Consider the following 17378-nt stretch of genomic DNA (forward strand, 5'->3'; position numbering starts at 1 on the left):
AATCTTTTTTTTTATAACAGTATGGATTTATAGTATTCAGTTTATACTTTGGGTTATAATCCAGTTGTACTCTATTTCCTTTGTTGCTCAAATTGTTCTAGCTCTGGCCGCTACGATCTCTTCCAGTTGCCTCTTTTGCTCTTTTAACATACCCCCCTTCAGGGTCGGGGGTTTTATTTGTTTTTGTTTTGAGCACTTCCTTACTTTCTGGCACTACAAGATACTCCAAGCTCATCTCGTATTTTTCTCGCTCCAGTCCTAGAATCAGTCATTTCTTCAGGAGCCCTGGTTCCTTTTATTGAAGAATGGTGTTAGAAACCAAGATCTGGGTGAAGGTGTGCTTGTTGTTGACTAGGGTGTTGTTTCTTCTTTTAGGCTCTCTAAAAGGTGTAACAGAGCAAAGACATTGTATATATATTCTAGCCTTCGTATATACACATGTCTGTAAATACTTCCACCTGTAACCATTTGTATCTAGATGAAGCTAAACATACTGATGTCTCAAACTCTAATCCATTGCTAACATAACTCACTGTAGGCTCCTCTCCTTACTAATTTGAAAACTCCTCCTCTAACAGTGAGAAACCTAGCTCCTAATAGCCGTCATCTGTTTACTTAATTGTTCAGTTCCAACCTACATGTGTAGCAGTATCAGAACGTTTAACCCAAGAATACAGTGCTTGTTTGTAGTTCCTTTTGCCTCTAGTCTTAGAGGCTCCACTCGTTTCCGGAATTACTTAGGTCAGCGCCTTTTCCTCTTTCTCCACTTCAGTGAAGTTATTTCATACATTTGTAGCAGAGTTAGATTCTCACACACGGTCTGCACCTCTTCCTGGGACCCCCTGACCTCCTAAATGATTTTTTTTTTTAATTTTCATACTTTAAGGGTCAGTATTTGTGCTATAAAGTTGTATAGGTTTGAAAACCACATGACATGTGATGTCATAAAAAGATGAACATCTATAAGTAGGCTTATTTGCAATCCGTACATTTTCTTTAGTGAGGTGTCTGTTCAGATATTTTCCTCATGTTTTAGTTGGGTTGGTTATTTTCTTATTGTTGAGTTTTAAGAATTCTTTACATATTTTCGATACTTTCCATTTACCAGATGGGTTTTGCAAATATTTTCTTCCGGTCTGTGACTTTTCATTCTCTTAACTGTACCTTTCTCAGAGCAAACATTTTTAATTAATAAAATCTGGCTTATCAACTTTTTCTTTCACGGGTGATGCTGGATTTCATCCTATGTTATCTTCTAGAAATTTTATAGTTTTATATTTTATGTTTGGGTCTAAGATCTGTCTCGAAAACTGTGAGGTTTATATCGATATTTTGTTGTTTGTTTTGTATGCAGATGTCAAGTTGTTGAAGTACCATTTGTTGGAAAGATTATTCTTTCTCCATTTAATTGCCCTTCCTCCTTTTTCAAAGATCAGTAGACTACGTTTGTGTGTGTCTATTTCTGGCCCGTATATTGTTACATCGATCTATATGTCCATTCTTTCACCAATGCTGTGCAGTCGTGACTTCTGTTAGCTTTATTGTAAGTCTTGAAATTGGGTGATGTCAGTCCTCCAGCATGCCAACTGGCTTCTTGGGTTGGCTATTCTAGGTCTTTTGCCTTTCCATAAAAACTTGAGAATCCATTTGTTAATACCTATAAACTAGCCTACTAGGGTTTTGTTTGGGAGCGAGTTGAATCTACAGATTAAGCTAGGAAAAATTGACAATATTCAGTCTTCCAATCCATGAACATGAAATATCTCTTATTTAGATCTCCCATGACTTTTTTCAGGTTTTATTTCCTGCATATAGATCCTGTACATATTTCATTAGATTTACACATAAGTGTTTCATGTTTTTAAAAATTTTTTTTAAATGTTTTATCTATTTTTGAGACAGAGAGAGACAGAGCATGAATAGGGGAGGGACAGAGAGAGAGGGAGACACAGAATCTGAAGTAGGCTCCAGGCTCTGAGTGGTCAACACAGAGCCCGACGTGGGGCTGAAACTCACAAACCGCAAGATCATGACCTGAGCCGAAGTCGGAAGCCCAACCGACTGAGCCACCCAGGCGCCCCAAGTGTTTCATTTTTTGATGCTAATGAGCATGGTACTGTGTTTTTAATTTCAAATTCCACTTGTTCATTGTTGGTATATGAGAAAGCAACTAGTTTTTATGTATTACCTCATACAGCGCAGTCATGCCGTAATCACTTATTAGTCAGGAGGGTGTTTTGTTAATGTTAATTCTTTGTTTTTTTCTACATCGATTACTAATCACATCATCTATGCATCTCTTTCTTCCCAATCTGTATATCTTTTATTTCCATTTTCAATCTTATTGTATTGGCTAGTGCTTCTATATGATGTTGAATAGAAATGGTAAAAGGGGACATTCTTGCTTAGATTCTGCTTTTAGTGGGAAAGCAACTGGTCTCTCATTTAAATATGATGTTTACTGTAGGTTTTTGGTAGCTATGTATCAGGTTGAAGACATTTCCCTCTATTTCTAGTTTGCTGAGAGTTTTTATCATAAATTGGTTTGGATTTTTGTCAAATACTTTCTCGGCAATTAATGATATGATCAGTTTCATTTCTCTTCTTTAGAGCTTGTTGACGTGATGTATTACATTAATTGATTTTCAAATGTTGAACCAGCCTTGCCATACCTGGAATAAATCCATGGTTTTATTGGTATTATTGGTTGTGGTGTGTAGTTTTTTTTACATTGTTGGGTTTGACTTACTAATATTTCATTGATTTTTTTACATATATGTTCATCACAGTTACTGTTTTGTAGTTTTCCTTTTTTGTAAAGTCTTTATCTCATTGTGGTATTAGGGCAATGCTGGTCTCTTAGGATGAGTTAAGAAGTGTTTTCTCTGCCTCTATTTTCTGGAATAGATAGGGAGTATTGGTGTTATTTCTTAAATGTTTGATTGAATTCACTAGTGAATCTTTCTGGAAGTTGTCAAGCCACTACTCCTATCTACCCGTCTGTCAGCCTTTCTGACCAGCTCCTTCTCTTTTTCCTTTCCTCCCTCCTTTTCCCTTGGCTTCTTTTGCTTCTTTATTTTTCATACCCCCTGATATGGTGGCTGTAGCCCCAACTTAGCTTAAGCATCTACCACCACTTGGTTCAATCTCAAGTGCCAAATTCTCAAGAAAAGGCACACCTACATATAAGATCATATCATCTGCAAACGGAGATAATTTTACTTCTCCTTCCTTACTTGGATGTCTTTTACTTCTTTTTCTTGCCCAGTTACTCTGGCTAGAACTGCCAGTAGTATGATAAATGGAAGTGATGAAAGTAGGCATCCTTGTCTTGTTAAGTGATAGTAGAGGAAAAGCTTTCAGTCTTTCACCACTTAATCTGATGTTTACAGTTGTTTTTTAATTTTTTACTGTTTATTAATGTTTATTTATTTTTGAGAGAGGCAGACAGAGCATGGAGTAGGGGAGGGGGAGAGAGAGAGGGAGACACAGAATCTGAAGCAGGCTCCAAGCTCTGAGCTGTCAGCACAGAACGCGACGCAGGGCTCGAACTCACAAGCTGTGAGATCATGACCCAGCCAAAGTTGGATGTTTAACTGACTGAGCCACCCAAGCGTCCCATATGTCCCTTGTTGTTTTTTTTTTTTCTTGATTGTTTTTTGTTCTAATGTTTATTTATTTTTGACAGAGAGAGAGACAGAGCGGGAGTGGGGGAGGGGCAGGGAGAGAGGGAGACACAGAATCCAAAGCAGGCTCCAGTCTCTGAGCTGTCAGCACAGAGCCCGACACGAGGCTCGAACCCACAAACTGTGAGATCATGATCTGAGCTGAAATCCAGACTCAGACACTTAACTGACTGAGCCACCCAGGTGCCACTGGTGTAGGATCTTTTTAACATGCTTCTGAATTTGCTTTGATATTATACTGTTGAGGATTTTTGCATTATTGTTCATAAGGGATATTGGTGCTTTGTGGATTTTTTTGGTTTTTTTTTTTTTTTTTTGGTAGTATCTTTATCTGGCTTTAGCAGGCAGGCCTCATAGTCTGAGTTAGAAAATATTTCCTCTTCTTCAGTTTTTGGAAAAGTTTGAGAAAGATTGATATTAGTTCTTTTAAAGTTTAATAGAATTCAGCAGTGTGGTCCAGGGCTTTTTTTTGGTGGGGGGTGGGGGGAGATTTTTGGTTACTGACTCAGTCTCCTTACTAATTATCGGTCTATTCATATTTTCTGTATCTTTGTGATTTAGTCTTAGTAGGTTTTGTGTTTCTAGGAATTTGTCCATTTCGTCGAGATTATCCAATTTGTTGGTGTACATTTATAATAATTTTTCATAATCCCTTTTACTTCTGTAGAATCAGTAGTAATGTCCCTACTTTTATTTCTAATTTTAGTAATTTGAGTCTTTTCTCTTTTTTTCTTAGTCTAGCTAAAGGTTTGTCAATTTTGTTGGCCTCTTTGAAGAACCAGCTTTTAGTCTCAGTTTTTTTCCCCCTATTTTTCTATTCTCTATTTCATCTCTGTACTAACCATTATTATTTCCATTCTTTTGCTCACTTTTGGCTTAATTCTTTTTCTTGTTCCTTAAGTTGTAAAGTTAGGTTGTCAATTTGAGATCTTTCTACTTGTTTAAAGTAAACATTTTTAGCTATAAATTTCCCTCTCAGTACTGCTTTTGCTCTGTCCCATAAGTTTTGGTATGTTGTGTTTTCATTTTCACTTAGTCTCTTAACGTATTTGCTAATTTCCATATGATTTCTTCTTTGATCCATTGGTTGTGTAGGAGTGTGTTGTTTAACCTCCACAAATATCTGCATTTTGTAGTTTTCCTTTTGTTACAGGTACTTAGCTTCATCCCATTATGATTAGAGAAGATACTTTATATGAAGTCTCTCTCTTAAAATCTATTTAGACTTCATTTGTGGTGTAACATACGGTCTGTCCTAGAAAATGGTGAAAACTTGAGAAGAATGTGTATTTTGTGTTCTTGGGCAGAATGTTCTGTTAGATCTAGTTGATTCTAGTTGATTTCTTGTGTTGTTCAAGTCCTTTGTTTCCTTCTATCTGGTTGTTTTATCCATGGTTGAGAATGGGGTACTGAACTCTCCAGTTATTATAGAGCTATCTGTTCCTCCCTTCAATTCAGCCAGTATCTGCTCCAATATTTTGATGATCTGGTACCAGATATACAAACATTTCTTTTTTTTTTTTTTTTTTTTTTTTAACGTTTATTTATTTTTGAGACAGAGAGAGACAGAGCATGAACGGGGGAGGGTCAGAGAGAGAGGGAGACACAGAATCTGAAACAGGCTCCAGGCTCTGAGCGGTCAGCACAGAGCCCGACGCGGGGCTCAAACTCACGGGCTGCGAGATCATGACCTGAGCCGAAGTCGGCCGCTTAACCGACTGAGCCACCCAGGCGCCCCTATACAAACATTTCTAATTATTGTTTCTTGCTGCATTAAACCTTTAATTAATATAAATTGTATGTTTGTCCTTCTTTCTGTTTTATAATCTTTTAACTTGAAATCTTTTAACTTGAAGTCTGTTTTGTGTGATATTACTGTAGCCACTCCTGCTGTCTTTTGGTGACTGCATGGAATATCTTTTTCTGTCCTTTTGTTTTCAACCTGTGTGTGTCTTTGGGTATAAAGTAAGGCTCTTATAGATAGCATATTGGTGTGTGTGTGTGTGTGTGTGTGTGTATTTGTGTGTTTGATCCATTCAATCTCTGGTTTTTTTGTTTGAGTGGAGAGTTTAATCCATTTCCATTTAAAATGATTACTGATAAAAAGGGTCTTATGTCATTTTGCTATTTGTTTTCCATATGCCTTATATAGCTTCTTTGTCCCTCATTGCCTGTATTACCATTTTCTTTTGTGTTTAGTTGTTTTTTTGTATTGAAACATTTTAATTCCTTTCACATTTCCTTTTGCTTATATTCTATGGCTATTTCTTTGTGGGCCATGGGGATTGCATCTAATATCCTAAAGATATAACAGTAATTTGAATTTATTCCTGAATCTTTCCCTGGGATATGTGATTACTTTCTAATTTCCACCCATCTGTTGTTGCTTTTGAATCTTCTAGTCTTTAATGTCTCTCTCCTAAAAGGGGAAAAAAAGGAAAGTGGAAGGTGATGGGGAGCACTAGCCCTTTATTCCCCTGGAAGTCACTTCAGCAGGAAGGGGAGAGGCTTTCTGCAATGGCGGAATGGGTACCAATGGCTGCCACTTTATCTGTACTCTGATCAGAAGCAGCAGGCAACAGAGAACAGATCCCCAGTGTTTGGAGGACAGGGTCCTTACTGCCCAGCCTGTCTCCCACAGGCTGCGTGCAGGCTGTCCCAAGAACAGGTCACAGTTGCCTGCTGTGGGGGTGGGCCATGGGGGATGGATAGCTACTGCCATCCAAGTTGAAACTGACTAAAATTAACTGTACTTTACAGTCCAGACCTTTCCTTGAAAGTTAGAAGCCTTCACTAGAGTCCAGAGTTCCAAAGTAGTTATATCAGACAGATTCTGCCAGTATAATTTTTGTTTGGGTGAGAAGAACGATTTTTTCAGATTTATTTATTTATTTAAGTAATCTCTCCACCCATCGTGGGGCTTGAACTCAATCTTGAGGTCAAGAGTCACATACTCTTCTGACTGAGCCAGATAGGCGCCTTTTTAAAATTTTTATTTAAGATTCTATTTTTAATTATCTGTACATCCAGTGTGGGGGCTTGAACTCACAACCCTGAGATCAAGGGTCATAAGCTCCACCACCTGAGCCGTGCCAGGTGCTCTGTGGATGGGAAGAAGGATTCCTGGTGCTTCTGCTACTCCACCATCTGCTCAGAGTCTTGTACTCCGATATTTTGAAATTTATACTTAGTTTAACTCTAAAGTTAATCAACATCGCCATCCTCCTTCAGCACAATACAAGGTCTTCCCGGGATTCTTTTCCACAGTTAAAGGTTGTGTTGATGGATCCATGTAAACCCCACTTTCTTGGTTCCCCTTTGCTTCTTGCATCCATTGATTCTGCTGGGTGCAATTTTCTTTTCGCTAGAATGGTAAACTCAGTCTTCGTTCCCTCTGAAACGTCTTTATTTCACTTTCTCTCATGAATAATAGATTATCAGAGTGGATAAGTCTAAGTGGAGGTATTTCCTCTGAGCATTTACAGATATTATTCTGTTGTCTTCCAGCATAATTTTCTAGAACCTTTCATCACTGATGAGCTGTCTGGTGTCATTCCTTACTTTGGTGTCTGCTGATAAACTCAACAACCAATAACAGTTAAGTTTACTTTGATAATGCTGTGTATGCATTAGTTCATTTAATTCTTATAAAAATATGATGAATTATAAATATTGTTTTTCCTCATGTTTTAAAGGAGAAACCTCAGGCTGAGAGAATACAAGCAGAGTTAGAATTCAATCCCAGATGTTTCAAAATACAAAGCCTACTTTGACTATGACATCATGCCATCTCCTAAATGCTACAGAGCAGTCACAAGGTAGGGAAACAGAGGCAGGTATCCACTGAAAACCAGGCAGATCCCCTCCCAGTTCACCGAGGAGTCTGGTGGACCTCCTTCAAAGCCACCTCTGGGAAAGTTTTGCTAAATTTGAGGCCTTCTGCATAATTCAGCATTGATCACAGAGGCCTCCCTCTTAGACATATAAACTTGCAGTCTACAGAGGAAGGGAAGGAAGAGGTGTCCTCTCCCTGAGCCCTCCTTTCTTGGAGTAAGAAGGAATTGCGTGTCACCATTTAGGTTTTGTGCAGTTTTTTCCCAACAAAACCTACCGACAGAATATTTTACTTTCTGTGATACATGTAGAACTCATGCTTGTCAGAGGCCTGGTTGTTCCCAGTAATTACATGCAGAGAAATGTCAGAGAAAATTGGCATTTTGGTGACACGGCTGAGAGGACTTAGCTCTATTCCAACAAAACTGTAGATTAAGATAGAAATTCCAGAAATTGAGTTTCCAGATTTAAAAGCTTTTTAATTGCACTTGGATATATCTAGAATTCAGTCACATTGTTGTAGTTTTGCTTCTCAAAGTGGTTCCTCGGGCAGCTGTTGCCATGTGAATTCTACTTATCACCAGCAAACCCAGAAAAAGGAGGCAACTTTGCTCGGGGCTCCACAGTCGCAGGCAGTCAGGTGCACTTAGAAGTGATCTGTGTCTCCTCTCAGCCACGGAACAAACGACGCAGTTGTCGCTAGGATAGTCAAGAACAAAATCCATAAATCTGGGAAGTTCAAGAAGGACTACAGTAAGCACTCTCTTTTTTTGAATTCCCAGATCACTTCTCCCTCAAACTAACCTGGGATCTCCTCTCCTTCCCAGTTCACATGCACTTCTGAATTATGAGAGGGCCTGGCAGCCCCTCATCCATCCTCTCACTGGCACTTTCCCAAGGTTTCGTTTGTAAGTATTACTGTGTGTTTGCGGGACCAGACTTAGAAAATAGCCAGCGCTGGGGCCACCTGGGGGGCGCAGTCGTTAAGTGTCCGACCCTTGATCTCAGCTCAGGTCATGATCTCATGGTTCGTGGGTTTGAGCCCTGCATCGGGGTTGTACTGATAATGTGGGGCCTCCTTGGGATTCTCTCTCTCTTTCTCTCTCTCTCTCTCTCTGCCCTTCCCTCCCTTAATAAATAAATAAACATTAAAAAAAAAAAAAGAACCAACACTAAGATCATATAAGAGCCCTCCTTAGGAGTGTGAAAATTCAAATGAAATGTAGGAGTCTTTTTTTATTGTTAGTGTTCTTTTTTATTTTTGTGTGTTTCTACTTTATCCATTGTATGTGGACTTTGAGTTCGGCTGTAATTTTACCTAAAGAAAGGGCTGCTCTCTGCCCTCAGCTTCTAAGAGGTGGTTTTCAAGCTCTTGGAATGTCTTGTCTGGTCAGAGTATCTTTGTTTATCTGGGGGCCTGGGGTCATGCTAGGTAGTCTACACTAGGCATGTGATTTAGGGTAGAGGCTTTGGGCTACACTATATTTGCTTGACCTTCAGAGGAGCTGGAAACTAAAGTCAGCCACTCAGCAATCAGCTGTCTAGGAGACTGAGCCCCAGGAAAAACTCTGGACCTCGAGGCTCAGGTTGAGCTTCCTAGGTTGGCAGCGCTCCATGCCTATTCTCGCGCATCATTGACGGGTGATATTAGCTCAGACCACTACTTGAGTGACAGAGGGCAGCTGGAAGCTCTGGGCATGGAACTTTCCTCAAGTCTGTCCCATGTGCCTCTTCCTTATGCTGATTTTCATCTGTGTCCTTCCGCTGTAAGAAACCATACTATTAACAGCTTTCAGTGAATTCTGTGGGTCCTTCTAGTGAGTGGTCAAACTGAAGGTGGCCTTGGGAACCCCTGCATTTACAATTGGTGACAGAAATGGGGGTGGTCTTGGGGACTCCTGAACTTTGTTGTGGTACATCTGTTTTCAAAGCCCAGCCTCACCATTTCTCATTTTCTTATCTGAAAAATAGTGGTAACTGTGTTTACAGGGTTATTGTGATGGCTGAGTAAGGTGATAAATATGAAACATCTGGAATGGGGCCTTGCCTGTTACAGGCCTTTAATAAAGGTTCTTTCCTAAAGGTGCTGATAATTTGACTTTTCCGTAAAGACTACTACAGTAGCATGTGGAGGAATGTTTGCAAAGACTATCTCCAATGGTGATATTAATAAATAGCTCTTGACTTGCTCTTTTTCAACTGCTATGCAGAGTTTCCTCCTTATTTTTAACTCTTGCATATGTAGAAATATGATGCCTTTGAATGTTTAGAACTTTCCCAGTAGCTACAGAGTATTTATCATTTAAAAGCTGGAATAACTTCAGCACAGCATGGTTGAGGCATGAGATTGACAGGCCAAAGTGGTAAGAATTTTTGTGTGGGACATTTGGAGTTTGAAGTAGCTATGGATATTCTATATAGACTTTCCGTGTGGAAGATACCGTGAAACTAATGGGACGTCAATTTTCATCTACAAAAAAAGAAAAAGTGTGCTCACCTATACTGCCTGTACTATTAGGAACCAGTTAAGATAATGGGAAGAATATCTTTCACTATGGCAGTTTTATTTTTTTAATTATTATTTTGCCAGAAGGGACAAAGACTGTGTAAATAAAACAGAACCAATCAAAGGCAGAGCAGGCTGACTTCAGAAGTCTGCATATAAATCTTACATTTCCCCTGCATTAGCCTTGGAACAGACAGTCTCTATTATGCTGTACTTGGGTAGAGAAATAATTAATAGACAGTAGGCTTCTTCTCAGTGTGCTCATTCTTTAGACTCTATGCTGAGGAAGGTTGAAGGACACTAAGAATTTGGGATATACACATTATTTTCTGTAACTTTTAGATCGGTTAAACAGAGGGAGTTAACTTAGAAATATTATACTTAAAAAAGTCCAGGGGTGAGAAAAATCTCTTTGCACTCCAAAATACTTAAAAGATAAAATGGTTATTATTAGTTGTGTCTTTTTTCCAGTTTGACAGCTAGCAGCGTGCAATCGTGTAATGACCACAGGCTCTTGACGACCCACAAATTTGAATTGTGGCTCTCCACTTACAGAGGATGTCACCTTTGACATATTTGTTAGTTTCTTGGGACTTTTGCCCTTTTTTTTTTAACATTTATTTATTTTTGAGAGAGAAGGAGGGATTGAGAGAGAGGAGAGAGAGAGAGAACACATGCTGACATGAGTGGGGAGGGGCAGAGAGGGAGACAGAAGATCCCAAGCAGGCTCTGCACTGTGAACAGAGAGCCCAATGCAGGGCTTGAACTCACAAACCGTGAGATCATGACCTGAGTCCAAATCAAGAGTCTGGCCCCTTAACCAACTGAGCCCCCCAGGCACCCCTATTTATTTTTTTAAGGTGACTCCATACCCATCATGGGGCTTGAACTCACGAGCAACCAAGAGTCACATGCTGTACCAACTGAGCCGCCTAGGCGTGCCCCACCCGTTTTAAAGATGGGCATCCAATCACATGAGTTTTGTAAAGTGCATCACACCAGCTAGAGAACCAAACAGTGCCTAGTGCACAGTAGGATGCTTCCTGAATAGCGGCTGCTACCATCGTCCTGTAGGTCTTCCCCTTACCCCCACCCTATTTTGTTGGCTCATGTTGTTAATAATATACTCTTCCCTCACTTCGATAGATTGGTCATTACTATTTTTAATTTTGTTTTTTAGTTTTATCAAAATTCTACATCGTCTAAGAAGTCAAAGTTTATTACAAAAATCAGTAGTTCCTTGTATTTTCCTCAAATATACCTCCTTTCCCTCCTCTCAAGCAACAGCTACTTTCAACTTCTGGTTGATTATTTAGGTATTTGTCTTTACCAAATATTGCTGCTATTCATTGTTTTTTCTCGTTGTCTCTTCGCTGTGGAAGGTGAGATGAAGCTCTCCCCTACGTTTGCTCATCATGCCCTTTCCTGTTCTCCCACCTTTGCAATGTATGTATACCATAGTTTTATGCGTTATGTGACCACGTGAACACTGTTCACTGCTGAGCAGTGCAGTCTCCTATGATTGCTATTTGTTTCCAGCATACATTTTGGTTTCCTTGGAGTTAATATTTATCTTATTTTTTTCTTTGTCTAGACTTCTGTATTCTTTAGCTAAATCAACTCTCAAACTCTCTGCCACCTGTATCTCCTCTCAGACTTTTCAGATGCGTTGGAGGTTCTATCTGTTCATCTTTTTAAAGGAGTCTCCCCAGAGGCACTTACTGACTCACCCACTTTAGACACACACTATCATACTGGGACTTCCTTGAGATCTCTCCTGTGTGGGATGTCTTGCTTTGGGGATCCCATGTCTCATTCTAGTGAAACATCCTCCAGTAGATTCCTAAGAAGGGGTATGTGGGAGGTCCAATTGATTGAGATCTTAAATATCTAAAAATGTTTTTATTCTCCCTACAAGCTTGATTGATAGTTTTGCTGGATATAGAATTCTCAGTTGCAAACCAACTCGTATGCAATCGGAGCCACTGTCTTTGAGCTTTCAGTGTGGTTATTGAGAACTCGGAAGGCATTCTGATCCTTGATCCTTTGTATATGACCATTTTTCCCTTGTTAGGATTTCCCTTTGTCTCCACTGTTTTGAAATTTCACTGAGATGTGCCTCAGTTGGTATGTTGGTTTTTATCTATTGTCTATTCCATATGTTTATCCTTTGTCTACATGAGTATGTTTACTCATGGCCTTCACTTTACAAAACTTTTCCATAATTATTTCATTGAGGATTTCCTCCTTCCTATTTTTTTCTCCTTTCTTTCAGAAAGTGGTGTTATTTTAAAATTGGGTCTCTTGGGCTAGTCCTTTAATTTTTTATTTCTTTTTCTTTTTTTTAGTGCTTTCTTTCCTGGTTTTTGTCTTTTTTATTCTACATTCTAGAAAGTTTTTTTTTTTTCTTAACTTTCCTGTGAATCTTTCATCTTTGCTCCTATAGTTTTAGAACCTAAGGTTCTTTTCATTCTTTAAGGGTTCCTTTTTATAGGGTAGTGGTTTTTGTTTGTTTGTTTGTTTGTTTGTTTGTTTTATGTATACAGTATTGTCTCATTTCTCTGAAGATAGTTGTTTTAGTTTAGTTGTTTGGGTTTTTATTTTGTTTTGTGTGCTGTTTTCCCCTTGCCTAGGCTGTTTACTCTGTTACTCTTTTCTTTTGGTTTATTTTTAGTGTTCTTGTTAGGAGTTTTCTTCAGATGGTCACTAGTTGTCTGCTTATATTTAAGTGGGACACTAAAAAACGTATTGAAAGTCCTAAGTGTGTGTATGGAGGGGGGGTGCACCTGGGATGGGTGGCTCCATCGGTTAAGCATCTGACTTAAGCTCAGGTCATGATCTCACGGTTTGTGGGTTCAAGCCTCACATTGGGCTCTGTACTGACAGCTCAGAGCTGAAACCGTGCTTCAGATTCTGTGTCTCCCTGTCTCCATGCCCTCCCTTGCTTGTGCTCTGTCTCTCAAAAATGAATAAACATTAAAAAAAAAAAAAAACAACTAAGTATGTGGACGGTGCTTGACTTTATCTTAGAGAAATCTAGTGGAGTCATTTACTTAGGAAACCCAAACAGTACATTTATTTATTTATTTATTTTGAGAGACAGCAAGCATGAGTAGGGGAGGAACAGAGAGAGAAGGAGAGACAGAGAATCCCAAGCAGGCTCCTCACTGTCAGTGCAGAGCCTGATGTGGGGCTCAAACTCACAAACCAGGAGATCAAGACCTGAGTCAGAATCAGATGCTTAACTGACTGAGCCACCCAGGTGCCCCTGTAATTATTTTTTAAATATCTGTGATGGGGCCAAGTCCATAGTTAGCATTCTGTAACTGTTATAGGAGGGAAGAATGAAAGGTAGCCGTCATTATTGGCCTCATTTTACATGTCATACACGGTAATGACATGTTTACTCCTATGCTAGCTGGAGTGTTCCCCCATTTCCAGTAAGGTGTGAGTGTTGTGTCCCCTACACGGATACACTGTGAAAACAGCACACAGTATTCTACGGAGCCAATAGCAGCAAATTCCATTCTGTCAGGATGTCAGTAGAACAGGTGGGAATTTTCCTCATCCTGTGGTCTTCTAGTTTTGTTAAGAGTTAAGGAGGAAGAGGCTAGGCTGTTGTATGTCCTGAGTACCAACATAAATTATAAGTCAGATATATTCACAAAGCGAGCAGTTCTGATGTGGGATAGAGTGGGCTGGGGGAGGTAACTACAGAAGCAGTTTTAATATGTGGTTGGCCAAGTTCAGGGTAGTGAGGTCCTGTGGCAGGTGAACTGTCATAGTTTAAAGGGATTCGGGAAGACTTCCCAGAGCAAAAGGTGTTTACCAGGGGACCTGAGACATAAGTAAATGTTAATCATACAGCAGGAGTAGGATAGGAATCACATGACAAGGGGGTTGGCTCCTGGGGAGTCTCCAAATGGAGGTTTAGTATTTAGACTGTAGATACTAGGGCTCTATTCTGTTGTAGACATAGTAATCCCAGCATCTCCGTCTGCAGAAGTTGAAAGCAGTCAAAATTGGCATCAGAAGATCAGTCAGCAAGAGGACTGTTGCTGAGTCCCAGAAGTGAGCACCTGTGTTAGGGTAGCGTCAAGACAATAGAAATGCTGCTGAAGCGGGCACCTGTGTGGCTCAGTCGGCTAAGTATCCGACTCTTGGTTTCGGCTCAGGTCACGATCTCATGGTTCGTGAGTTTGAGCCCTGCATTCGGCTCTGCACTGACAGCATAGAGCCTGCTTGGGATTCTCTCTCTCCTTTCTCTGTCCCTTCTCTGCTCTCTCTCTCTCTCTTTCTCAAAAAATAAATAAACTTAAAAAACAGCTTCATGAAAAAAAGAAAGAAATGCTGCTAAGGAAGAATCAATAGGGCCTGACATCTTTTGGATGTGAGGGACCAGGGAAGGGAGAGGCACCTTTGACTCTGGAGTTCTAATGCTCAGTACTCAGGGATGACTGTTTTCTTGGGCAGCAGAGAACATTTGAGAGCAGTCTGTCTTGGGAGGGAAAACGATGGGGGAGATGTGGATTCTGTATCTTGGGTTGCAGTGTTCAGAGAGGCCTTTGGGGCACCATTTCAAAGAATGGTCTTGTTAGAAGAAAATTTCTCATGATTAAACTTTCCCACTTATTGGATAATTTTTGTCCACTGGAAACCTCTTAGCTGTTGGGTAAAAAATCAGATGTCCTTGAAATTCAGCATATTTTAATAGTATTCTGAATCCAGGAAACTATGCATTTTCAATATTTTTCTCAGCTAGAACCCAAAATTGTTACTTCACTTGGATCATAATTAAGAGTTTTTGAGAAGATAGCAGCTTAACAAAACTATTTGTCTGTTTATAAATCAGGTATCAGTGTATTATCTGTTTACACAAATGAGTGCCAAATAGATGCTTTGAGTCAAAAGCCTTCACAGTTCAATTAGTAATTCCTTCAGAGCTTCATCAGTTTATTTCCTGTTTCCTTCGTCCTGGTCATTTATTCTACAGGGACTTTTGAGAAGCGATTTTCTTAAAAGAGTACAAATTGGATTATTCCCCTTTATTGAATTGAAATTCTTAACAGGCTTTCTGCTAATGAAATATTGTATCCATGTTAGGTTAAACAGGCCAGTTTGAATCATTTTGTTGGCATTTCAGAATTAGAAGTCATTGATTAAAAGCCTAATAACTCAAGCCAAGTTGAATAATAAAATGGATTCCACTAGGTGCTTCTAACACAACCAAGAAAATTCATACCAAATCAAAAGTGGCAACAACAGGAATTACAATTAGCTTGTCCATTAACACATGATAATGCCAAAAAAATGTAATTAACCTTCTTTTAGTGAGACTGCTGACAATAAACTTGACTTTCAATTCCAGGATGTATTTTTTTTCTTTTCAGAATTGTATTTAAATTCTAGTTAGTTCATATACAGTGCAGCGTTGGTTTCAGGAGTAGAATTCAGTGATTGATCACTTACAGACAACACCCAGTGCCCATCACAACCAGGGCCCTCCTTAATGCCCAGCACCCAGCTAGCCCATCCCCCCACCCTTCTCCCCCCATTGACCCTCAGTCTGTCCTCTGTCATTAAGAGTCTCTTGTGGTTATATTCTGTATTCAGCAGTTGGGTCTTCCAGGCCCAGCCTGGCAGCAGTCCTAGGGGAGAAGAAGCTCATTCTGCTTTGATATGGAACCATATCTGGAGCGCAAAAGGATTTTCTTGGACTTGATAGAGAGAAGAGACCAGGCTGGTTTTCGAATGTTTAAAATACTTACTTGATAGTTTTAAGGACGTTTGTGCTTCTGCCCTGACTGCGCTTTTTCTTTCCAGTTTAAGATTGATGGCGAATGGTGGACATGGATTGATTATAACCGGTTCCAGGAGCTCGTGCAGGAATATGAAGATAGCGGTGGATTAGCAAATTTCAGCGCAAAGGATTATGTGGCCAAAACCCCCCTCTGGGCGTTATTTGGTGCCAGTGAAAGAGGCTTTGATCCCAAGGACACAAGATATCAGAGAAAGAACAAATCCAAGGATATTTCCGGGTGTTGAGATTATCTGACTATAGGGTACTGACGGACAAGGACTCCCGGCCCCCGAAGGTTCTCACGCCTCACTGTGGTTTTTCAAAGGACACGTCACGTGACTTGTGTTTCATGTAGGGAAGAATGGAAGGCTGCACACGGGGACACAAGTCACCCCCCGGGGTTGGGGAGGTGGCATCCACACTCTGAGTGCCTGGGACTCAGCCTCACGTGTCTTTTCAGAGCTCAGTCCCTTTCCTGATTTTACTTTTGAGAGGAACATCATTGCGGGGGAAGTACACAGCCATTAGAATTTAACTGGTGGTTTTGAATTATAACTTGTAAGACTCCCAAGAATGCTATTCCTGAGGGTGTTATAAGGGATGAATGTCTTCCTCTCCCCTTCGTGGGCTGTTGACCTTTGTGGACTGTGTTACCCCAAGGTAAGTAGATCTGCTCCCTCCGAGACCTCCATCCCTTCTTTAGATTTAAGATAACACCTCCCAGAAGTCATTTAAGTTGTCGCAATTCTCAATTATTTTTAAATACTGCACAGATTAAAGTTTTGCTTAGTACCAACCCTTTATGAACTTGCGTTGGATCTGAATGTCCTAGATCTCACTCCGTTCTCGTACAGATTGCCATAGAAGGTATTAGTGGCTGCACCAGTGTGAAAGGGCTCTTCTGGAAGAAGAATGGCTCTGTGATGTCATCAGTTAGTCTCACAGACAAACTCTGAAACTGAGTATGGTTTGCTTTTTGTTCAAAAAGTCAGTGGTCAAGCCCCTGTCCTTATACACAGAACAAGTCCCCACCTTCTTTTCCCTCTTGTAGCCCGAGCTACTTTACACAATCTGTTCTTCAGGGTTCAGGTTTTTTCTACTTGAAAACATCATTGAATACCCAATAGTTTTTTTTAAATATCATAGTTATTTTTAAAAAATTCCTTTATCCTAAAAGTTTGATTAATAAAATCTTTTGGAAAGACTAGAGTTTTCTTTTGAGTGTTTATTTGAAAGATGCTTCTAGTGCCATGGTTCTAAGCCCTATCAGATCGACCTCCTCCTGTATACCAGCTGTCTGTCTTGTCACCCCCTCTGTTCTCTGCTGAAGTAAAACCCATACATAATATAGCCTACCTACTCACCCAGTTGAAAACTAGGCTCTGATTATTTCTAAGCAGTAGAGTCAGAACACTTCTGTCTGCTGTGACAGGGGATGGGAAGGTTGCAGAATGTCACAGAAATCCTTTGTCCTTTCTTGAACCCACCTCATCTTCAAGCTTATGTTTGGTCTCCTGTTCTGGTGACTTATGAGACCGACAGGAGACAGGAG

At 40.0% G+C, this 17378-nt stretch overlaps 1 protein-coding gene across 2 annotated transcripts in view; it reads left to right on the forward strand.

The window, feature by feature from the left end:
• The window catches only part of LOC109250645 (S-adenosyl-L-methionine-dependent tRNA 4-demethylwyosine synthase TYW1), a 214866-nt gene extending 197835 nt beyond the window's left edge, over positions 1-17031 (forward strand). For both annotated transcript variants that reach the window (XM_019421733.2, XM_019421734.2), the window contains exon 16: positions 15850-17031. In XM_019421733.2, coding sequence (XP_019277278.1) covers positions 15850-16071 — 222 coding nt within the window. In that variant the 3' untranslated portion in view covers positions 16072-17031. The remainder of the gene's footprint in view (positions 1-15849) is intronic.
• Positions 17032-17378: the final 347 nt, after the last annotated feature.

The sequence above is a fragment of the Panthera pardus genome, unplaced genomic scaffold (genome assembly GCF_024362965.1).
Source record: "Panthera pardus isolate Hobbes unplaced genomic scaffold, ASM2436296v1 HiC_scaffold_4, whole genome shotgun sequence".
Taxonomy (NCBI): Eukaryota; Metazoa; Chordata; class Mammalia; order Carnivora; family Felidae; genus Panthera; species Panthera pardus.